General features: G+C 38.8%; 1 protein-coding gene across 1 annotated transcript in view; it reads right to left on the reverse strand.

Annotated features, from left to right (window-relative positions):
- Positions 1 to 24,231, reverse strand: part of baiap3 (BAI1 associated protein 3) — a 40,412-nt gene that overhangs the window by 3,293 nt on the left and 12,888 nt on the right. The window contains exons 3-33 of the mRNA XM_008415934.3: positions 20,564 to 20,651; positions 19,661 to 19,744; positions 19,347 to 19,454; positions 18,830 to 18,889; positions 17,124 to 17,190; positions 16,629 to 16,842; positions 16,349 to 16,393; positions 14,378 to 14,455; positions 13,490 to 13,595; positions 13,284 to 13,391; positions 13,117 to 13,209; positions 10,696 to 10,799; positions 10,485 to 10,602; positions 10,179 to 10,303; positions 9,153 to 9,243; positions 8,230 to 8,286; positions 8,050 to 8,147; positions 7,841 to 7,892; positions 7,578 to 7,729; positions 7,365 to 7,488; positions 6,818 to 6,958; positions 5,461 to 5,556; positions 4,974 to 5,189; positions 4,168 to 4,236; positions 4,002 to 4,081; positions 2,846 to 2,954; positions 2,296 to 2,367; positions 2,112 to 2,195; positions 1,704 to 1,824; positions 1,502 to 1,625; positions 55 to 260 (exon numbers count right to left, since the gene is read on the reverse strand). Of these exons, the coding sequence (XP_008414156.1) occupies positions 55 to 260; positions 1,502 to 1,625; positions 1,704 to 1,824; positions 2,112 to 2,195; positions 2,296 to 2,367; positions 2,846 to 2,954; positions 4,002 to 4,081; positions 4,168 to 4,236; positions 4,974 to 5,189; positions 5,461 to 5,556; positions 6,818 to 6,958; positions 7,365 to 7,488; positions 7,578 to 7,729; positions 7,841 to 7,892; positions 8,050 to 8,147; positions 8,230 to 8,286; positions 9,153 to 9,243; positions 10,179 to 10,303; positions 10,485 to 10,602; positions 10,696 to 10,799; positions 13,117 to 13,209; positions 13,284 to 13,391; positions 13,490 to 13,595; positions 14,378 to 14,455; positions 16,349 to 16,393; positions 16,629 to 16,842; positions 17,124 to 17,190; positions 18,830 to 18,889; positions 19,347 to 19,454; positions 19,661 to 19,744; positions 20,564 to 20,651 (3,290 nt within the window). The remainder of the gene's footprint in view (positions 1 to 54; positions 261 to 1,501; positions 1,626 to 1,703; positions 1,825 to 2,111; positions 2,196 to 2,295; positions 2,368 to 2,845; positions 2,955 to 4,001; positions 4,082 to 4,167; positions 4,237 to 4,973; positions 5,190 to 5,460; positions 5,557 to 6,817; positions 6,959 to 7,364; positions 7,489 to 7,577; positions 7,730 to 7,840; positions 7,893 to 8,049; positions 8,148 to 8,229; positions 8,287 to 9,152; positions 9,244 to 10,178; positions 10,304 to 10,484; positions 10,603 to 10,695; positions 10,800 to 13,116; positions 13,210 to 13,283; positions 13,392 to 13,489; positions 13,596 to 14,377; positions 14,456 to 16,348; positions 16,394 to 16,628; positions 16,843 to 17,123; positions 17,191 to 18,829; positions 18,890 to 19,346; positions 19,455 to 19,660; positions 19,745 to 20,563; positions 20,652 to 24,231) is intronic.

Genomic DNA, 24,231 nt, shown 5'->3' on the forward strand with positions numbered 1-24,231 from the left:
GAATTACCTCAGAGGGCAAACAGACTGAAACATCCTCAGCAACAGTATTTGTACCACTGGGTTTGCTGCGGGACAAGTGCAGAATGACGGGCTGGACATTCTTTCCGGCGGCCGACGCGTTTGGTCTCCCCGGCCAGCAGAAGTCGCTGAGCGGAGCGACGGCTTCTCCGGCAAAGTCATTGGTAGACAGCCAGTCGTAGTCCATCACAATGAAGGTCAAACAGGCGTACCTGTGCCTGTACTGTTCAGGACTGACATGACTGGAAGACAACAGAGTCAAAAAAGAACCAATCAAATGAGGAACATGTGCACACACACGCCACATTTTTCATATTTCGCCACACGACCACAAGTCTGCATTATTGGAGTGATGGACCAACACAGGTCAGAGAAAAATTGAGAAGTGTAAGGAAAATTATGACTTTCAAATAAATAAAAAAAGAAGTGGTGTGAATAAATGTATTCCCCCGCCCCTCCAACTGTTACTCTGATTCATCTAAAAACAATTTGTGCGACCAAATGTCTTGTTTGTCAGATGCTACCTAATTAGTAAACAGAGCCCATCTGTGTGTAATTTAACCTCATTGTAACTCTACAGACCCATTCGATAAGTCAGAGTATTACTGAAAAGCCCATTTATTTCAGGAACTTTATCACTAAGTGAAACACAGTGTATAGATTAATTACACACAGATGGTTATTTGAAAGCCTTTATTTCTGTCAATTGTAATGATTTTCTACTTACAGCCAATGAGAGCATGACATTTAAGATTAGACTATTACATCAGGTCAATAAAAAACTGTTTTTATTGGCCTAAAAAAATGCTTGCTGGTGTTGGTGTCTTCCTGGTTTCCCCCGCCCCTTCGTTTCCTTCCCGTCTGTCTCCCAATAATGTTGTTTGTTTTCTGTCCAATCAATCACCTGAACCTGGTGTGGCCTGAAGTGCTGTCACTAATGTAATAATGTTAAAGTGTTAGTGGTGAAATGTCTTTCCCCATTTTGTAGAGCAAATCTGCCACTGTTACTGTAAGAAGAAGGTGTTCTTGTCAGATGGCATCAAAATCTCAACTTTAGAAACCGTTTGTTTAGGTAAAAGCTCATCTATTTGTTACGATGGCACAAAGTCCAGACCTGAATATAACTGAGAATCTGTGGCAGAATTTGAAAGCTGACTCTCAAAGACACTGTCAACCCAATTGGACTCAGTGAAAGCTGCAGCCAAGGACCAGCGTGCGACAAATCCTGCAACACTTGAAGCTGAACGTACACAGGAAGAACGTATTGACTGAGATGAGGTGAACACAAATGCGCAACTTACGCTTCAGGTTTTTATTTATACAAAAAACAAGGAAGAGAAAATGGAAATTATGTATTATTTCCTTTCACTTCATACTGTAACTATTCATCAGTTTGTGTTGGACTGATAAATAAAAGATAAAACAGAGTGAAGCTAATGATAATATCACATATGCAGAGAAGACACCAAAGCATTTCACTCACAAATAAAACAGTTCATCGAATACTGGATGCAGCGTCTTTAGCTTCACTTGAGTGCGTTGACTCTTGGCTGCAGGAAAGAGGTGATGAGGACAGAGCTCCACAATCACAAAAGGATCACTAAGACCTAAGGAAGATGACAAAAGTATTATAAGATGTTCAACAAAGCTTATGTCTATCAAAAAACATTTGCTTTTACTTTTACCATTGGCATCCAATGCGATAATGTCCGCAGCGTGCAGAATCTCCACTGTGAGTCTCTGCTCTGGAGGGTCGTAGTAGCATTTCACACTGATTCGACCGTAAGGCGTATGCTTGAGTGTTTTCTGCAACATGTTGCATCACAAGCAAAGTCAGAACATGTTTATTAAGTGTTTATCTCAGCAGTGATACATCCACTGACAAGAAGAATCATTTTTGTTTTATTCAGTGGCCTACAAAAATATTCAAAATTTCTCACAGTGTCTCGCAATATTTGATTGAGTGTTGCTTTTAGGGGCTTGAGGAAAGGCCAGACTTTCAATCAGGGGTGAAGCAATAGAGCTCAGGGTATTCAATCAATATCTCCCCATCCACTTAAATGAAATTGTCTGTCCGGTAACTTAAAACACACCTGGAGGGAAATCTTCTCCAGGTAGTACTGCTCGATCAGATCAAAGGAGGAACATTTGTTTAGCCTGAGCTCTTCATCCAAGATCTAAACAATGAAGGTGATCAGTTAGGGAAACACATAAAGGAGACAAATTTAATTTACCACGCACATGAAACTCGGCTGGCAGAATTGCACGACCGCATACCTTGTAGTCTCCGCTTTTCATGTCTTCCAAGGCCAGACCGTCACCCTTAACGTGGAAGAACTGCAACAGGGTCTAAAACATTGAAATGACGACAAAAATAGAACAAGCGTGCTATGAGTCATCACACAAACCCCTCCGATATGAATAGGCTAAAGTCTCAGCTCCGGGAAGATGGCCGTTGTTGTTCACACTAACATTACGAAACCTTGGGCAGGCAAACGTGATGTTTGTGGAGGAAGGTGTGGAGGGACGGTGCGAGCGGCTACTGCATCCTAACTTTGCCCACGTCTGTGGCAGACCTTAGCCTCTCGTGGAAATGTGTGACGTCCCCTGCCAGCTCGTTGACTTTGTTGAATAAACAACAGTTTCCACATTGTCATTCATAAGGGAGCTCATGTTGCCACATAGCTGCTGTCTGAAGACTTCATGAATATCTGACATATGCTAACTAGTGCATTGCAGCCAGCATCCAGAGACGGATCGCTAAAGAGGGAAAGGAGCAAACATTTACTAATGGCAAAGAAAGTTAAGCAGAAGCTATGACGCTGACCTCAACTGTGTACTGGAAGCGGTTGTAGAACTCCACCTGAACACCCCTGTTTTCTGTGACCGCGTCCAGGATCATTCGCAGGAGCAGCTCCCACATGCTCTGCAGGACTCTGCGAGGCAACAAGCACAAACAATGCTCTCAAAAAATAACACCCACAGGATAGAAAAAAAAAACATGTAAAATCATGTTGTCAAGCTCATGCTTCTGGGAGAAAACAGCAACATATTAAACGGTGAACTAAAATAATCACTTCTTGTCAAAAGCTGCTTGGTTGCTTTAGCCAAATCCAGATTATTACCCAGTCATTTAACACAGAGCCAAGGCCTTTCCTGAAAAAGATGCCATCTTTGGTAGCAGCCTGTGTCACTCCAAAGTAAATATTTTTCAGCCTTAGTGGTTCTTCCATATAAGCAAAAGTTCCTAACACCATGTGCATTAATGTACCCTCATGCAGTCATGCATGCTGGCGTTGCAGAGTCCTCGAATCAAAAGCAGATGGTGTCTCCTCTTTTAAAGCTGGAGGAAGTGCTGTCCATCATTTCCCAGATAATCGACTTGGAAAGGTTAGAGGTTTACAGGACAGATTTCATATGTAGCTCCTGCCTGCCAGCTTTGCTCAAGGTTTTAATCAGCCAAACATGTTGGCTGATTTTTACATGGAACATGCAGGAGATCTATTGGTTTACTTCTGGCTAAATTGTCCAATCAGATCAGATCAGATCAAATTGTATTTGTAGTACACATATGAAAATAATTCTAGTGATAAATATAGCCATTAAATGATATGAAGTATTGTCACTTAACATTGTTGTGGATTATAATTATGCAAAACACGTATTTCACCTATTTGTATGTAGTTAAAATACTCAATGTGGCAAGTAACAGTATTCCTACCCTTGGACTGTTCCACATTTTGTCATATTGTAGTTGCTGCCTTCCACATTTTGCTGCAATTTCATCTTCAAGATTTTAAAGGCATAGTGCTGGAAAGTATCCGCAGTGCTTCGCTTTATCCACATTTTGTGATGTTACAGTCTTATTCCAACTTGTACTGAATGAATCTCTCTTTTGAAAATTCCACACACAAAAATGCCCCATTTTGACAAGAAATAAAAAATGTTTTGCAAACGTATTTTTACTGTCTTCACTTTTTCACCTGGTATGATTTTCCTTAACAAGGTTTGCCGTCAGGATGACCATCGTGTCTTGAAGGTACTTCATGAGGGGGGAAACCGCCTGGGAGAAATCCACATGTCACAAACACACGGCAGGTGACAAAACTGACACAGGAATGAAAATGTCAGCTGGTTGTTGCTACATACGTCGTCGTTGTTGATGGAGTCTGGAGACAAGCTGATGTGCTGAATGTACCGCCGCAGTTCAGGCAGCATCTGCACACATAATGCTCAGTTATAGAAGAGCAAGCTGGTGTTTCAATGTATGACCATCTACTGATCAACAGATCTATGACAGCCTGAGTACGGTACATGTTTGACCCCCCAAAAAACAGCCAAATATATATATATATATATATATATATATATATATATATATATATATATATATATATAGAGAGAGAGAGAGAGAGAGACTTTATATCTTTTTGCTTTCTTTCTGTATTCTGCAGTATAGTGGTAAACATTTATCTGGGTTAAAAAATATGAAGACACACTAATGTGGAAATCCTGTGGGGATATTTTTATAATTATTATTTAGGTCTTAGCTATGCTACTCTGAAAATTTTAACACTGATATTCTATCATTTTTAAAGAATAGACAAAATGCCAAAAATAATAAGAAATATTTTAGTCAGTAGGCAGTGATAATATCAAAATAGTTACCTACCTATATAGAAAAAAGCTAATTTAAGAGCAGAGCTAGTAATTATAGCTAAACGGGTATGTTTTCTTGTTATTTTTTATTTAATTGAAGTTCAATATTTGCAGTCTGGACAAACTAATCTGTGGCACAAAACAAAAATAATAATTTGCCTGTGCTGGCGGATGCTACAGAAAACATTTTGTTTTGCAATTTATCTGACAGTTTTAATTATCTCCGAAGATTTAAACGTGTGAATATCCCATCAGTACGGATGTAGCCTGAGCTGATCGGAGGTTAACGTTTTCACCTTGTCGGTGAGCACCGTGATTAGGCGCTTGGCTTCCCTTTGCAGGTCCAGGTCCATGTTGAACAGCTGCCCGTTGAGGGCTTTGTAGACCTGCTCTTTCCCCTCCGCGCCACACGACTCCTCCATGGCCCGCTCCACGCCGGGCCAGTCCAGGTCTCGAGGCAGGTGAGCCAGGAAAGCACGCACGTGCTCCACGTTGTTCAGGCCGATGCAGAGCTAGCCGAAAGCCAAGAGGAGCAAAAGAGGAGAAAGAGAGGGGTGGTGGAGGAGGAGATAAAAACGAAGGAAAAGAAGCAGAGCTACCAAGAAGTAGAAATATGGCTTATGAGTATAAACAATTCATGACAGCAAGACGCATCTGCTTTATTTCTGTGTCAACATTTGTGCTCTCCTGCTGCTGTGCTTTTGTGTTTACAAGAAGGAACTCTCCGGTCGTTTTTACATCATCGTGTGCCCGCCCCCTGCTCTGTCTTGCTACAGGCCGTACCTGCACTGTGAAATTCTTGTGATCTCGGGCCAGCTGGTTCCTCTCGATCTTGCGCGTCATCATCTCCGAGTAGCAAACAGCTTCACTGCAGAAGTTCTGTGGGGAGATGGAGGTACGACTTCATAACTTTGCATGCAATACAGATGCTACATTTTGTGGTGTGGAAAGAAAAATATGGATGGTGGTCTATTTTTTTTATTTTATTTTGTTTTATTTTTTTTTACAAATTACCTGCCACAGTGACTAATTTGTGGAAACGACTTTGGCTGCAGTTGTATCCACAAATGTTTTGGAGTTTTCATATCAGTGCCAAGTCTGCCCCAGCCGGTTTCCTTTAAGGGTTGTTCTTGTATTTACAGCTGAAACCAGATATTTACATACACAGAATAGAAAGACACATATGTGTTTATTTAATTTTTTTTCTCCCTGCCCGAAGATAAATCAGACCAAACCTCTGATTGTTAGGTTAGATAAAACCTCTTTTTTTTTTTTTTAGGTTAGTTGGAATTAACAAAATTATTTCTATTAGCTAAATTCCAGAAAATGTACAGAGAACAAAAATATATATATATATTTTTTGTAACTTTCATCAAATTCAGAAGTTTTGGTGTATGTAAATATCTAGTTTCAGCTATATGTCCATCCCATCTTACCGCTAACTCTGACCAGTTGTCCAGTTCCTGCTAATGAAAAGCATTCCCACAGCATGCTTTACATGGTGGTGGCATGCTGCCACCACCATGTATGCCAAGTTATATTATTTTGGAGTAACTTGCATTTGTGCATTTTTATAATTTTTTTTTGTGGATAATGGGTTGAGTTATGGTTTTATAACCTGATCTTGCCTTAAACTTCTTTACAATTGTATCCCTTCATTGTCAGATATGTTCCTTGGTGTTAATGATGCCGTTTGTTCACTTATGTTCCTTAACAAACCATTGAGACCTTCACAGAACAGCTACATTTATAATGAGTCTGGATTTAACTAGATGTCTACTAAAGGTTGTTTGTCGTGCTGAATTTTATCCAATTTTTATACCATACTTTCATAATTTTATTTGTAAGAAAATCTGAAAACCATGTATCTTTTTTTTTTGTTTCACTTCACATGCACGTCACCGGGTCTTGGTTTGTCACATACAATCTGAATATGATATTTAAAATTTTGTGGTTGCAGTGTGACAAAATATGCACAAATTCAAGGGATGCCAGTACATTTGCGAGGCATTGAAAGTTTCTCTTTTTCACTTCGACTGGCAAAATCTTCCTTTAACCCTTGCACGTCTCATAGGAGTCATCTCTTTATGACTGCAGGATATGAGTATGCATGTGTTGCGATGCTAAAAGTGGCACTCACGTCTGTCAGACGAGTGACAAAGATGAAGGCCCCCGCAGAGTCTGGCCAGGACAGCTGGAGCCAGATCTCACGTACCTGGCTGAAGCAAGCTGTCACTTCCACTGCTGAGCAACTGTGTTTGGCTTGTTGCACAGGCTGAAGCTGTTCACAAAACACATGCTTTTTAATCATCATACTGGCAGAACATGAATTTATTTAGAAAAAAACAACAAAAAAACACTAAGATTTTGTCAGGAGGTTTAACATGCAACTTTTCACGGCGTTCGTGAACACGCATTATGTTTCGGTGAACCTGTTTCAGTTTGATCTATTTGTTCACATATTGAAGAAGCCGTAGTTATAAATCAATCTACTCAACTAAAATGTAATTGTGTGGTCAAAAGAACTGAAAATAATATTGAACTTAATTCAATAATTATATGGGGTTAGGGTTGATCCATTAACCAGAATGGATGTCTGGTCCTAGGTGTAGCGCCTGTCATCACAGATCGACTCCAATTATTTTAATTGCAAAAATAATTGCATTTGAAGAGCAGAAGCGTCCCACCTGATCCGTTTCCACGGCTTTGCGGATTCGGTCGCAGGACCTGTCATGGACAATCTGCAGGAACTTATGGATCGACGACTTGAACCAGTTATGAAAGCCTGTCAGGGCCAACATTTTGGCGTCTCTGTTTGAGCAGAGCAGAAGTCTTTATGAATAAACGGGAGGCTAATCAAATGACGAGGCTGGCACATGAATAGTCAGAGCTGAACAAACTTGAGGGGAAGAAACTCTCGAAAGCCCTTGAGGATCTTCAAAGACATGAAGAGTTCGAAGATGGTTTCCCCCATAGTCTGAGTCAGTCTGGAGCTCTCCTGCTCCAGAGTGCCACAGACCCGCTCCATCGCTACATTTACATCATCTGCTACCTGCCGGGAGGGAGAATTGGAAAGAGGCAGAGTCAAATTTAGCAACAACAACATCGCAGCACGACTCACAAAGACTTCAGAAGACTTTTTCACCTTGTTTCAAAGATTTACCTGTTTTTCCAGCTGCCTGTATGATATGCTGAAGTAATCTACTTTCACAGCACTGTGAGAGCAAAGAACGAAATGACATGAGACCAACTACAAGGCAACAGCACAAAATGAGTCTTTGACAGGGTGCGCAGCTTTTGAAGACTTGGTTGTATTTTATAAAATACATAGCACACACTGTTGGCTTTAGTAAAAAAATAAATAAAAATCACCTGTAGAAGAGTTTGTTGTAGATGTTTTGGCCTCTCTGAACGTCTGCACAAACGGCATCAATCACCTGAACCATTTTTTTCAGCTGTTCCTCCAGAGACTGAATTATAAGAGAAGATTGACAAGCTTCAGCACACTTAGTAAAATAAGACTCCTTCTGTCTTTACGCATTCTAAACTTACCCCTTCCTCTGGTTTGTACTGGGCAATCAAGCTTTCATACCACTCAGACGTTCCTTTCTGTCGATGAATAGAAACATTGGGTTTCACCGGTGACGTAACCTTTAGTGACATATTTTGCCAAAGTGAAGTCTGCACTGGTTGCTGTCAGCATGTTCTGTAGCCTTCTGGTTATAAAACTATCAAAAATGTTCTTTTAAATTATCTGTGTGACATTATTTTATGTACTTTGGTATAAAGAAAACTGTGAAAGAGGGTTGAATGAAACTGTAAGCTCTGTGAAACCTGGGGAACTGTTAGTTCAGAGTTTTACAAAGCCTAGAATTTCCCACCATCCCTTAAAATAGCAAGATTACTCATAACGCTTAAAAGAGGTACTACACAATAAATCAGTTCTGGATGCATGTGTCCTGTATTTTTATGAGTCAGTGAAAATGTATTTGTAGCTTATATAAAATACCTAAACTGATCAAAGAAGAACAAGATTATTCTACACTGACCCGAGACTCTTCATAGGTTTATAAAATCTTATTAATGGGTGAATTTCTATGTTTTTTTGCATTAGGACTTAAATTAAAACTGCAAAATTGACTAACTTGGGGTGATAACTTCGATTTTCTGTTTTATTTTTCAAAAATATCACTAAATCTGTGATGGTTTGACATTGAATTTTTTTTTCTGTTATTCTCATACAAATAATAACCCTCTTTTCCTTGTGCTTGATTTGCTTTTTCCGAATATAATCTGTATTGTAAAGTGATACACCATTTTCCGGAGCAAAATTCATGTCACACACCCTATCACGTTTCCAGTCATTTCTATTTTGGCAGACCGAACTACTACAGCAGAAAGAATAAGTCCTGTGGTGTTTCACTGAGTTGTAGTACAGATGTTCTGTTTTGCTATAAATGCTCGCCCGTTGTTACCTTGACAGCAGTGGTGATGTCCAAATGAAGCTCATTTCGGAGAGGACAAACAGTCTTAAATGCCCTCATGTTTTGCATGTAGCCAATCCCCCTGGCATGCACAGACAGGAAAAACCAATTACATGACAAAATTGCTATTCAACTCATCACACAGTGACACATTGTTCTCAGAGTTTAGCAAGTATAATAGCTGCAATCTCACTAAATGAATTTCAGTCTAATTGTATGCAGGAGTCCGGGTTATTTATGCAGGAGGAGAAAGATATGTGTTGGGTGTGTAAGAGAGTTTGTATGACTGGCAGTTTGTTTTTATGTAGTAATGGGGTTCATTACCTGAGCAATCACTAACTTCTGTAAATATGTTGACAAAATTACAATTTCCACATGAACATTTTTGAATAATTTTTTTTTCCTTCAGATTTAAATCATTCCAAATATCTGAGTAAAAAACGTCTGTTTCTGGTTAGGGAATACTCAAAAACATTGGACTGCTTTGTATAGCATAAAGTTGTTGTTTCTAAAGTTTCTGATCATCAATACCTTGTCTTGTTGAGATAAATGTTGTCATGGCGATCTGCTCAAGCTCACATGTTTCTAAGATGCATCTACAAACATCTACTGCACTTTCAATCTTTAAAAAGACACGAGTGGCTTCAGATTTGCTTTGTATTGCAATGTGGGCATCAAGTGCGAGAACATTTTTACAAGTTGTATGAAAGCTTAGCATGACATAAATGAAAAATAATATAAAGATAGATGAGAATATGTCAGAATACTGGCACACAAAATTCTGCCTTCTTCAGCATTTGTGCGACAATTTGTTGTTAGAAACAAATGATTGTTACTTTGTTTCGTATGGAAATGAGAAATGATCGAGATAATATCGTTGTAATATGCGGTGATATTACTGCTGCCTGCACAGAGTGTGACTGACCGGCTTTAGTCTCTCTGTGTTCGTCGGAGTGAAAAAGGTTCTTGGTATGGGAGCGCAGGCAAGAGCCTGATGTGATGGTGGTGTGACTTTACCTCAGCATGAGCTCGTAGCGTGTAATGGCAGCAGCGCTTGTGCAGGGGAAAACCTGACGCATGTTCTTCATCAGGCACAGGCAGTGCTCTGTGTACAGTCTGAAGCTGTCTGATAGCTGCCTCTCCTGGACACAGGAAGGGCCCTCAGTTATAGCTTCCAGTACACTGGCTGTGGGACATTTTTGGCTGAACCAAAAACCTTGATGAATGCCAGTGAAGAGCTGAGCTAATGAGGTGACTGTTTCTAGGCGATGGAAGTTTTTTTTTTTTTTTTCCCGATTGGGAAGCCGATAATGTAGAACCTACCAGGTCTCCCCTCACGGTGGGAGGGTCCCACTCTGCATCGATGGTCCTCAGGAGGCGCAGCAGCAGGGAGTAGCACAGCCTCTGGTTCCGATGATGGTTGCTGTAGCACTGCCAGCGCCTGCGTAAAACAAAAGAAAATATGCACCGTGCAGGCAAATGCTTCAGGTCGCATACTCAATTTAATCAATGTAATTTTGTCATTAATACCTACACAATAGCCTGCTGCAGAGGTGAGAGATCAGTTTGCACAGCATGGTGAGTTAGCACAGTCCATGCTGGAGGAGAAACCTGTCCATTCCAGTTGTATGGCTCTCTCTGGGGTTTTAAAAGAGTGACAATATAATTTTATTCACATATTATGCAAATTAAGATGCTTTTTTTTGTCAAACAGATGATGTTTGTATGTGAGCTGTTACAAACATCTAAATACTAACAAAGGTTTAATACCAATGTAGAACAAAAAGCCTCCATCACTTCAGAATAATTAAAACACTTAAATAAGAAAAAAGAGAAGCTGTTAGCTCCATGAAAGGTTGCAGCAAAATCATAACCAGTGCAACAGCTTTGTCCAGCATATTAAAGTTTAAAGGGAACGCATTATGCATCCTTTTAAACATGCTATGATAGATATGATATGATGATGCCTGCAAACAGATGTGTAATTGTACAACCGTACATCTTTGCCCCTGGATCAGACCCAGAAGCATCAGAAGATGAGCCTCCTACAGTTTCTGAATGGTAAGCCAACAACCAAACACTTGTCTTTTCCAGCAGCCATTGTGCAGCGCACATACAGCAATAAATTGATCAGCTCCATTGTAACAAATACTGATGAATGAGCAGAACTGATTAGGCATGCTTTATCTCAATAAAGAGATCAGGTTGTTGTTTTTATGAAGACATGAGCATAAAAGACAAAGTCCATACTAATCCATAACCTTTAGATATTTTTCTTTAAACCTGATAGATATCTAACCAGAATCCTTTTATCAGCCAAGATTGTGCGCACAAATAAGGACTTTATCTTTGGTTTAAAAAGCTCACATGTAAGATGACTCAGATGTAAAGTACAGATGTAAAGTATTAGTATATACAGTTTACAGAAAATAAAATGAAGGAGAAAAAGAACATGCATACCTATAGTTTTTATGTAAAGGCAAAGGGAAAATGAAAGCTAAGTTGTGATAGTGCAATACTCTTCTTTTGTTTCACAGTAGAGTAGCTGACTGTGTTCATCAAAGACAACCTGGGGAAAGACATTGTGTCCATGGAGGCTGGTTTTGGAAAACACCAGACTGAATGTAAAGGTATAAACAGTTTTAATATTAATCTTGTAAAATGGTCTCAATCATTTCTGAGGGTCTTTGGTTTAGTTTTCTTTCAAGTTTTTCGGTTGACTTCATCATCGCTTTAACAGGAATGTTTTCTTTTTTTTTTTATTTGTGTAGGCACTTAACTCAGACCTATGAATGTATCAGACATAAAAGGCTCCCACACATGAGGCAAGAGCCATTAAAAAGATAATTTGCAAAAAAATAAAAAAAATAAAATAAAATCATTTGGGTCTTTTTCACACCGTCTTTCCCAATAATATCCATTTAGATGAGTGAGAAAGGCAACATAATTTTATACAAATTCTGTGTTGTCTCAGAAAGCCAGCAGAACCTGACACAAAGTAGACATCTAGCTTCATAATGATCATCTCTCAGTTAACATTTTATAGGGTTTTATGACACAAAGGTAAAATATGCAGTTTTGATGAGGAAAGATCAAAGTAAAAACAGGTGAAACAGCAGCCAAAAGCCATAGAAAACATTTAAAAGACCTTCAGAAACCTCAGCTAAGTTGGTCAAGACCAATTTAAAAGCGTATGACATAGTGTTTCTTCTTAGATTAAAAGAATTATGAAATCTACACCTTTGCTGAATACTATTAAACAGTTTCTGGTGAAGCACAGTGCATTACAGATTTGTCCTGTTATTCCTTTTTTGTTGTGCTTAAAAAATAATTAAACATATTTGAAACTGAGCAAACATAACACGAATATATACAAAAAGTAGTGTTTAATAAATTATTATTTCAGTTAGTATTAAAAATATTCTACCAATAAAAGTGGCATGACCAGTGAGACGCCACGCCACAGAATCTTAATCTAATTTAGGTCTGCACTTTGACTAGGCCATTCCAAAACCTTACCTTTTTTTCATGAAGCACCAAAACCTTTACATAGCCTCTACTGTGGTTTAGAGCTGATAAGATGATATTTTTTTTATTTTAAATGCTACGTTAGTTTCAAACATGAGATGGCAGCCTTCCAGAAGTTAAAATATGTCTCTCAGTACACAGAATATGTTCTAAAGGTCTTAAAGAAATTAAGGTTTTCTTAAAAGATGGTAAATCTCAGATGATTCATGAAAGGGGAACACAGATTGAATTGGACAGTTTTTTTTTCTCTCAAAATAAATCATATCACAATCAAAAAAGTATTCTGTATTCTCTCGGTTACATTTTGTCTGAAATATTCAGTGTAACAACAACAACAACAAAAAACATAAGAAATTCTGCAATGTCACAAATTTTCTCAGTATTGGGTGTATAACATATTTGAACAAATAATCTGCAGAAATCTTACCTTAACTTGAGCATGCTCGTACTCCACAATCTCACTCAGAAGTTTCTTGTGAATGGAGACGTTTGTGTCCCTCTTTGATAAAGTTGTGTCTCTCTGAAGGTAAAACATGTATTAGAACATGTACGAATAGACAGGCGCACATTTAATTGATGACGTGCTGCAGAAACCTGGCTAGTGAAGACTTTCAGAATGAGGTGACATTCTCCCTGAACTTTAGATGCACTTGACCGCGGCTCCAGCTTAAACCAGGTGTCATATCCAGCAACAGGAATTTCCTGCAAGAAGTAGTCAGTTCACAGTTTGTTTCCCGTTTGGTTTTGCATGTTTCGATGTTGTAGCTCTGCATGCTGACTGGACGGACATCGCCGCTCACATTCAAAGGAATGTTGATGCATCCGAGGAAGTCGTCAACGTTCTCCTCAGACCCCGATGATGAGGAGCCGTTGGAACGCACCGACTTTGCTATTTGCTTAAAATACCTGAAAGGAAAAAAAAAAAAAGAAAAAATCATAATCTCCAGTTTTATTACTTGAAATTAAAATCTTGCCATTTTCACCGTGAGCAAGAGATTCTCTGGTCCCTTGGTTGTGATTGACATTCGGAGGTTTTCATTAGACATGTCTGCTATTTATCAGGCTCTGCTGTCTGTGTGCACAGCTTTATGGGCGGCTGGCTTTTCTGAGAGCGCCTTTCAAAGGATAAAAATCCAACAATTCAGTGGAATCAACAAGCAGGACGTAGTTAGTTCTTTTTTTTAATCAAATGGATACAAAGGCCTCTTCATTCAATAACTGCCACTTCATGCTTTTTTTCACATGAAAGTGACCATTTTATTGATGGGTTTAATTTGTCTTCTGTTTACTGCCACAACACTGACTGGGTGAATTCACTGCTCAGACAACTATACATCAGGTTGTGCACAGGATCAGAACCTGTTGCATCTTTGCACATCAAAACAACCAGTAAACAGAAATAGTCAAAAAGAAAAAGGTCTTCTAGATATTTACTCCCTACTGGTAGATTCAATGAACAAATTTTAATATGAGACCTGAGTAAAAAAACTCTATCCAGGGCTATCTGGCCGTATGTGATAAAGTAAAATCATGCGTTTGCTTTGATTAGTCACATTGTCAAATAAAAACAGTTAAACAGAATATTGTTTAAAATATTGTTTTAAAAGAAAGGCTTTTTTATGTTTAAATCTTTGGGATGTCAATTTTCTTTTTTTTTTTACAGTATTGTAAACTGATGCATTTTTCACCTGCCCATTCCTCGAAGCCCACTGACTTCATTGAGCTTTTTGCAGGCCTCTGCAACAGATACATCATCATCATGATCCCTGCAGAAAAAGAAATTACTCACAGGTTAGCATAAGGTCGAGTTTCTTCTACTTTACTGTTTCAGTTTCATGAGGAGAACTGAGAAGTTAATGACGCGTCGAATAGAATGAATTTGAGCGACTTGGAACAAGTTTCACATAGGAAATGTATACATTCTCCAAAACTGCCAAAAGAAAATTTAAATGGAAAAATGCTACAAATAAGAAATGCATGACCATTCCCTAAACAAATAAAAAACAATTACCAAAAAAAAAAAAAAAAAAAACATACGTATTTGTAAAGTGTTATCTAAGTGTCTCTCCTAGAGTAGCGATGAATAATTGAAATATTTAACTGCACAAATTCTAAAAGTCACTACAATGATTACAACTGTGTTGACATCCTTTCTTAACCAAACAAGTGTTTCAGGATTCCAGAATAAAGTAATTTATTGCACAACTTTCTCTTATGATAAGGCACCTGTCTTGTCCACATGCTTTTCGTGGATTTAAAGAAAGATTACAATCATGTTTCCCTGAGAGGACAATGTCCACGTATGTAACAGGTACAAGGAGTGCCAGGATAGCTTTTTGCAGGTTTACCCAGTCCCTGTAGGACCACAGAAAGCAACGTGTTCACATTCTTGGCGTAAAATGTGTGAAGTGGCTCGGTACGCTAAGCCTTAATCTGGTTCTTAGATGGAAAAAAGGGAATGTGCACTTCATGCGAAAGGAATGGAATAATCTTGTTTGCATTGATGAAGCTGCTTAAGTAAGCATGATTAATAGTGTAATCAGATTACGTAAGGCAGGATGGAAACTTGGAGTTAAAGTTGGTTTTAAAGCATAGAGTTGCTCAATGAAGCATTTATTATTAGTTCCTTTTACTTAAAGTGTAAAGATCACTATGATATCGTTGCCCCGGCTTACCTCTCTGAGCTTCTTCACCCCTACGTACCTTATTGGTCTCTCAGGTCAGCAGATCAGCTGCTCTTGGAGGTACGGAGATCCAGAAAGAAGCTCAGAGTGGACAGGGCTTTCTCTGTCATTGGCCCTAAGTAATGGAATGACTTGCCTTTGCAGGTTAGAGAAGCCCCTTCACTGTCCACTTTTAAAGCTCGTCTTAAAACCCATCTATTTTACTTGGCTTTTAACTCCAGCAGGATCTAGTTTTAAATTGTATGTTTGTTTGTAAACTGTAAGAGTTTTTATTTTTTTTTTAAATTATTATCGTTATGTTGTGTTTTAATGTACAGCCCTTTGTATCAGCTGTGGTTGTTTTAAAGCGCTTTATAAATAAAGTTGGATTGGATTGGATTGGATTGGATTGGATTGGATTGGATTGGATTGTTAAAAAAGTAAATAAAACTGTTGAATGCTCCAAGTTAGCACGCAGTTGAGACCCATGGTGTGTAAATCTACAGATACCATCAGAACTCCGCAAAACTTCAAACTAACCCTTGAAGCTAAGTTTCACAGAAACAACTCAACATCGCCCTCTTCGGGTCAGGCAGAAAACTGGCTACATAAGTGTGTTAGTCTTGTGTTTTTGCTTCCTCCATAAGGCATGTAGGGGCAGCTCTTCTCCGCTTTTACATCCCCAGTTCAGAAGATTTGCGTGAAAACTTCTTAAAAACAGTTCAACATGCCTAAAGGCAGTCTGTTACACTGTCTCAGACTCTTACACCTGTAGGACAGTGATAAAGTTCAGTTAAAAACAAGGTGATAATGTTATTTATTTTCTCGATTTTTAAATGAAGACACAACTTCATTTCAAACAAAGTAAATCAAATCTCCTTTGACATCCTTTATAAACTATACAGTCTTTTTCTGCAGTTCAATTTACAAAAAAACAGGAAAAACTGATATGCAAAGAATTACATTGTAGCAGCTTTGCTTGCGTTCTCAACTTACCATATGTCCAGATGCAAGAGGTCATTGTGAACATCGTCTATTTCACTAAAAACAGATGAAAAAAAACAGAAAAAAACACATTGGCTTTTGATCCTCTTCGTGAGTAAGGTTGACATTAAACACCTCGGTTCTGCTCTCACAGCAGTGAATATGTGGTGAGCTGGTCACACAGCTAACGACTTGCGGCGTTAGCGTGAAACAAATGAAACCGTAATTTCGGCATGTGACACAGTCATGTACAGCACGTTTCAGAAAGCTTAACGGTTTTTCTTGTACTCACAACACAAAGTGTTCATCCCACGCTGGGTTTAGAGTCTCTGGCTTGACTTCGGTCACCTGAATGCATCTGGCAGGTAAGACTTCTTTGGTGCTAGAGCGTTTCTCCAGCTTTTCCCTCCTCTTTCTGAAGCTGAACTTTCTCTCCTTCTTCTCTTCAGTTTCTCGGGGGCTCTGACCCACCAGGATTCCCAGCATGCAGTAGGGGTCACTGTACCCTGTCATAGAGAAGGGAATAAACAATGCTTTTTTACATCCATCAGCACTGAGATAAATCGGCAACTGAAAATAATTCTTACAGCCCTGCAGTGAATCATTGTTAATGGTCAAAATGACTCAAAAGCCTTTTAAGAAATGCTTGTGAGTGAGTGGGGGGGTTAATCCAAAGAAGTCAAATAAAAAAGCTTTTCGGTCGCATTTTACTACAGGACAAAGCATATTTCATGAAACACATCGTTTCCCATTAGAAAATACTTAGCTCATGCTTGAATGTTTTTACCATTTGCATCCTTGGCCATCAGGTTCTTTGCTTTCATAACAGAGACTCTCAAGGAAAAACTGGCTCGCTGTAAGAAAGGAACATTTGTTACTAGAGAAACCCGCACCAACAGGCAACTTTCATGTTGAGAATGAAAGGTGGTGATGAGAATATCAATATGTGCTGCAAAGGAAACGTGTATTTAGTCAAATTCTTGCATGACGGAACAGATTCAAAACGGAGATGAGGCTTCGGTTTAGCAAGGAGTGGTATTTGGAAAAGCTCGACTTAATAACAAGCTTTGTTCAACTTATACAATTTAACCTCATCCGGGTTTTAATTTCTACCCAGATTAACAAGAGTGTCAGTGCTTTACTGCTGCAGACGTAAAAAAATATGTATGCATGTAATAAGACATCTCACTATTAAAATGCGATGATATTTCATCTCAAACTGCAATATGTCTTGCGAAGTGCTGCCTAGTTGCTTTTTTTATGCGAGATCATCTGGCTAAAAACCTCTACAGGCGTGCTTTGCCTAAGAGACCTGATGCGTTTTTCGCTCCATAACTTATTTAGCTGGAACCTTGTAATTTACCCCCCCTTCTCTTTCTTTCTTTTGTTTGCTTGCACTGTGGGGTCCAAAAAGAGTAATTCATGCAAAACACATCCACAGACACAAAGCAGCAACTGCTCCTATTGGAGGGAGTGTTGTCTTGTTTTGCAGCCGAGTGAAGAAGAGAGTCTCTTTTCTCAGAAATGAAAAGCCATAATCTTCAGCGTAAGCATGTAACCAGTGATTCTGCCACAGCGATATTTAAACAGTAAGAGCAAAATTATTCATACCCTCGGTAGATTTAAATTGGAAATGATTTTCAATCCACCAAGAAGTGTTTCTGATAGTAACTGAGGTAGGAGTTATATAAAACTATTTACAGAAAAAAACATGTTTTAATTAGAACATAAAAAAATGGAAAATTACTTATATATTTCTTAATAACCAATGAAAAAAATATTTTTAGACATTTAAGTAACTAAGCCATCCTGTAAATTCTGACCAGCCTTTTGCATGTTTCCACTAGTATTTTGATTTATTTATTTTTGATGATGAGCTAAAAGTCTTGAAAACAGCTAGGTGTTAACCACACATGTGCTTCTTAACTTAAAATCTATTGCTACAAAAATTCTTACTAATTCATTTCCCGAGCCTAATAATCAATCAAAAGCTCCTGGTAAAAGGAAAAAGTACTACCTACCTTAGCATTTTCCAATTTTTTTAATCATTTAATTTTATAGTGGTCAAATCAGTGGAATTATAGGATGCGTTTAATGACCCCAGGGAACAACTTTTGCAGTTCCTGGAAAGGATAATTTGGTTATATGTCGCATGTCACATGTGACAGTATGTCATTAAAGCCCAACATTCTAGAAAATCTTTGTTTGAGACTGTCTTTATGAATTACAACAGGAAGTAGTTGAGTTGTTGCCCTGCTTTGTTGGCTGCTTAGGTTGATGAAAAACATTGGACTGGCTAACAGCTGAGGAAACATTTTAAATATTCTTAAGAAAAGCATCAGTGTCATTTTTTATTTAATTTTTTAAGTTTACCCAAAAGTATTGCTAAAATCATGTATCTCAGTGTCAGGCATCATCGTTGTGTCATTAAAGTGTTGGCACAACTGTGCATCTGTTGTCAGTTTCAAATGGCGACAGAGTAAAATGCCTCACCTTTGATTCTTGAACTTTCTGAAGAATGATCTCATGTTCCTCATCACCCATGTCAAACACCTTGAAAAAGACGGCGATATAATTGTCATTATGTCGTTACATGTAACAGTAATGTTTGCTAATTCTGCTTATGCAAAAAAAAAAAAAGAAATTACTGAACATTATTGTGGTTTTAAACTCATTCTTGTTTCTTTAGTACCTGAACTGTCGGGAAACCCTTTGAAATAAGACTCCCATTTCAGACAACCAAAAGGCTACAAATCCTTAGTGCGGAATAATCACAGCTGAATATCAGTGCAAAGTGTAACTGGGCTTTGATGTTTAATCAGTTTTGAGCCAAGAGCATCTGCTTGAATTCTTACAGCCTCCTCACAACAAATAACACTCTCTGGGAGGCCACCATCAGTGTTACTGAGAAATTTAATGAAGCTCCAGGACTAGAGTCTGTTCTCTGGTTGTGCTTGTGGTTATTACATGACACTCAGACAGACAGAAAGGCAGACACACATACAGATACCTTCAGCAGGTGAGCAAACAGCTCGTCGTCACTTTTCACATGTTCTGGAGCAGGCACACCAACCCTGTTGACCACCGTGTACACAGCTTCCTCATAAAGCAGATCCAGCTACATGAAAACACACTCCACTCAATAACTTCCTTTCAGGGATAAATGCACGAGTTCTTTTCCCTACGTGACTTCTGCTCTGCTGCACATCACAAGCAGGGATAAAAGCCGCGTTTCTTTCCCCTCTTTTCGTCTTTTAAAACATAACTCCTGCTGAAACACAATGGAAATAGCAAAAAAAATAAATAAAAAACAAGCCGACACACCTCTGTCCTGCTGACTCTTTCGGATATAAAGGCCTGGTCCACATGCTCTTGTGGTGGCGGCATTGTGCACGGCCCTCTTTGGCACTGCAAGGAGACAAAGTCAGTTTAGGTTCTGATAAAAAAAAAAAAAAGGTTCTGCTGGTCATCAGAGAGGAGACGCTGAGATCGCAGTCAGATATTGGAAAGCATCACTTAAGCCAAGTGAAAATACTTTGCAAAGGTTGCTCTGCGAACACAATAAAGCAATCAGAAAGGGCTAAGGAGCTGCAAATGTCATGGACCTCAAAACTGTATGGAAAATTACCTGCTGTATTCACAATTAATAAGAGCTTGGCTGATACTATCTATACAAGGTCACATTATTCTTATTTAGATATTTACATTAACACTAAAATCGTTAAAAGCTTCAACAGATATAGTGCATACAGTTGAGATTTATTTACATCTTACATACATGAGTGAGGAAAAAAAAACACGATTTTGTAAAATAATGCTTATCTTTAAAACAGCACAAACAACTGCAAATAGACACTCAATCTCTTTTAGTTTGTCGATTTTTAAAGCAGTGTGGACGTGATTCACGTCTTGACCAACGTCGACAGTTTCCGTTTGTGTCATTTTACCGTGTTTAACATGCAGTAATTTGGGTGTGAAGTCATGAGTTGTTCTCATCAGTCATGTCTTGCTCTGCCAGTAAAGTCTGAACATATCAGTCGACAGCAGCTTGCAACAGCTGAGCTCCCAGTCTTCTGAGCACCCTGTTTAACCCAGTCCTTCTGTCTGTGGACGTCATAGTGGTCATGATGGTGGGCTGAAAGACAGCTCTGTGCCCTGCTGGCTACGCAAACTGTTCACGTTTCGTGTGTGTAACAGATGGAAAGGTGGAAGTTGTGTTGGGGTTACCTCGGCCTGGGCTGCCCGCATCATGTTCTCCTGTTTCTGCAGGATGGCATTCATACGCTCAAAGAACTCCGCACTTTCCCCTGAAATCCTGCCAAGAAAGTGGAGCAAAATGAGAAACTGTTCTTATTTCTACAACTTATCATGAGAGGACGAGCTACACAGGTTGACCTAAATGGGCCACATCGCCTGATTTGCTAGGCACATGAATATTTATGAGTATTAGGCGAACACACATCCGTGTTCGGTGACATTGGTGAGATCAAGCAGCGTCTTGTTAACACACATTTTGTTCAGGGTTTTGTCAATATATGATATTTTTGGATCTGGTTCTATGCGCTACATGTGCGACTTTCTCTCCTGCAATTCTGTGTTTTATCAGATGTGTAAACACCTTCTCTTGTCTGGCGTTAGAAGGCTTTCAGTTGCACTCTGCACGAAGCATGTTAATCAAATTTTATTTGTCGGGTTGTGCCCAATATGCAAATGATGCTTTTCTGTTTCCTCCAGGTGGGAATAAATCCCAAAACTCCTGCTAGTCACAGTTGTCATGGTGATGAGGGCACGTTCAGAAAAAAGGGTAGCTGGCTGAACACCTTGGGAATCCCCAATAAATCCACCCTCTCCCCGACCTCTTCCGTCCTCCCAAATCTCTCAAGGGGTACCTTCCTCTCAGGCTGCTATGGAAATAACAGACAACTGCCCTGATGTGAGCTGCAGCAGAACCGGCACAATCACTCGGGCTGTGTGTTTTTTTTTCTTTCCAACGCCTCATCCTGACTATCCCCTCCCACTGTGATTCTGTCTTCTTCCTCATCTATCAGGCAACACTGTGCAGAAGAGCCCCTACTCCCTTCTTTATTAGCGTCATCACTTCGCAGCAGGCATATGGCAGCCCATCCCAGCACCCACTGACTTTCAGCATGGTGGGAGAACGGATGGTAAACTCGCGAGGGTGTTTATGGAGACTAATAGAAGGCATGCTGGGAGAACTGGGAGGATTTTCACTGATGTCAGGCCAAATACACAGTGAAATGTGTGATGTTTATTAGACAAAGTGACGGATTAATTTTAATTTCCTGTATATATAAATCTATTAAAGCTAGTGGGATTATATAGCTCACAGTTGTTATAGTATTAAACAATTAGTGGGTTTCCAACAAATTGGCTATTTACTAGAATTGGTTTATTTTTATCCTGATCAGCTCTATTGAGTGACCGAAAAAAAAAGATTTTCTCAATCAGTAAAGGCTGTAATAAATGCTATTAGGTCACTCTGTGTGCAACAGTCAAGGATGTGAACTGTATTAATGAGTGTAAAAGACTCAAAGGTAGCTGTGAGATGTTTAAAACAAAGTCAGACGAAGTTCAGAGAAGCAAGAGGCTATTTAAAAGGAGTCTTAAGTCAACAAAAAACAAGAGTTTCAGTAGATAAGGAAGGCTAAATGGAAAACAGCAGTTATTCTGTTTTACCCTTTTGAGCTTCCAGCCTCTGTCTACTTTAGAGCATGCTAAATTTGAAGATACTGGCAGTCTTTCTGAAAAATCTCAGAAATGTAGATGGTTGTTTTAGGAAAGTGAGCCGTGGATACTGCAATACAAAGCAGATTCACAGATTCTTATGAATCCAAATTATTCATAGAAAATTTGCTAACATGCTAATGTTTTTGTATATTTTTGAAATATCTGAAAGAAAATGGGAAGATGAAGTACCTCTGTGCAATGCTACTTGACACACGGCTGAACGGTGAGCACAAAGCAACCAATCCTGGAGCGCCATTCATTTTCCTTGCCGCTGATTGGCAGCAGAGGGCAGGAAGGATGTAGATATTAGCTTCTGCAGTAGTGCTAAGATAGATTAATGCATATTGAGGTATATTTGGCATTTGAGTCAATGACTCAACGTAATCTGCCACGTTTCCTTAGAAAGAAATGTTTTAAGCTAATTTGAATAAGGAATTGAGCTTCATGTTGGATAACTAAGAGTAATTGGAATGTATGCTATCTAGTAAGTAACTTGAAAACGTGACTAAGGTGAGTGAATGATCTTGTGATTTGGCAGAATATAAGTTAAACCACTGATGGTGTGGTTCACAGTCCAGTCTGAGATCTGGTCATGAGTTTATTGGCATATAAAACTGACTAAAATTATGTGCTTAAAAGCTGTTTACATGAATCTGGAAAAGCCAGGATGCATGTAGCTACCAGTTCTGAGTAAAGTAGCGAATGCATTTAATTAAAAAAGTTTAGACAAATTTACAAATCCTCCACGATGACATAGCTGAGGACTGCGGTTATCGGTTATCTACCAACATTTTGTGAGTTGTAGAAAACTCTCAGAGAAAAATGGATAAATACATTTTTGCAGCTGTGGCTTTGGCTAAGAGGTTTAGGTTCCTAAGAAAAGAGAACTATGAAGAAAAAATGTAAGTTAACTCAGAGAGATTACAACATGGAAAAGTTGCATGTACACTTATTGCTCATTATAAAGTTGGTTCCTGGGTGTTTAGAGTTTTAATTTATACATAAAATCAAGACCTGTATTTTGAACCACTTGTTTTTTTCTACAACTGTGTTCATTTGCCTGGGGTACTGTTGTTGTCTCGTCTTCTGGCGGTCAGCCTGAAGATTGTTGTCTCTTTTTGACCCGGTGGCAATACATTACAGGTAGGAAATGAAACCCTACTGATTAAAATTACAAACAGATTATTTTGATTTGACATTGACACATATAAAAGCACAGTTCAAATGCGTCGTTCAATCTGTCTTTCTCTCTCACACACAGACACACAAACACACCAGCATAACCAGAATAACAGTGATTTGATGTTGCTAGGAAACAAGTCTTTAAAAAATAGGGAAAAAAACAAAAAAAAATGTTCTAATTTATTTTTAAAATTCATCCAGATGCTTCAATCATGTTTTCCTCTGAAGAGAGCGAATCAGAGGCAAAGCAAAAATTGAAAATATGAATCCCATGTAAGTCTTCTATTTGAGAAAAATAGTTTTAAGCACCTCTAAATGGGTGTATGAAGGGGACAGCATGCACTCTCTGCAAACTTAAACATACTATGGTCGTGCATAAATAATATAATTAGTCTTGTACCCATCACTGTTACCCCAAGCATGACAAAGAATGCGACATCCAGTTGGATTGGAACAAAATAAGATCCTTGTTTTTGTTGTTTTTGTTTTAATTGGCTTCATCATGGCTGCCACACAACAATAAAAGCCTGCAACTCCCATCGTAAACAATATCTCTACAAGAAGGATCAACCTCAGTGATACAAAGAATGTTTGTTTTACTGTAATTATGTCTCTGATTAAGAAACAAAACATTACAGGTGGAGAAGCTTCAGAGTGGAAAACCCAGAACAACCACAAAAGCTCTAATTACATCTCTTCATTCAGTAACTTGACAATTATATTTTGGTGCCAAAATAATAATAATAAAAAACGTTGGAGCTTCTTGAGAAGCACTGTGGTATTTTTGTATTGTGAGATCTCATGTGAGATCTTGTGATACCTCTATTGCTCAGAAATCACTGTGATTCCACAAATGAGGAAGCCTTGTAATTAAATTTGCGAATGAATACTCAGCAGTGGGATTCATTCAAAGTAGTGTTTGAAGAACAAAACATGAACGACGAGGCAGGCTCAACGAAGATCTG

The sequence above is a fragment of the Poecilia reticulata genome, chromosome 8, assembly GCF_904066995.2.
Source record: "Poecilia reticulata chromosome 8, P_reticulata-male-v2, whole genome shotgun sequence".
NCBI classification, from domain to species: Eukaryota; Metazoa; Chordata; class Actinopteri; order Cyprinodontiformes; family Poeciliidae; genus Poecilia; species Poecilia reticulata.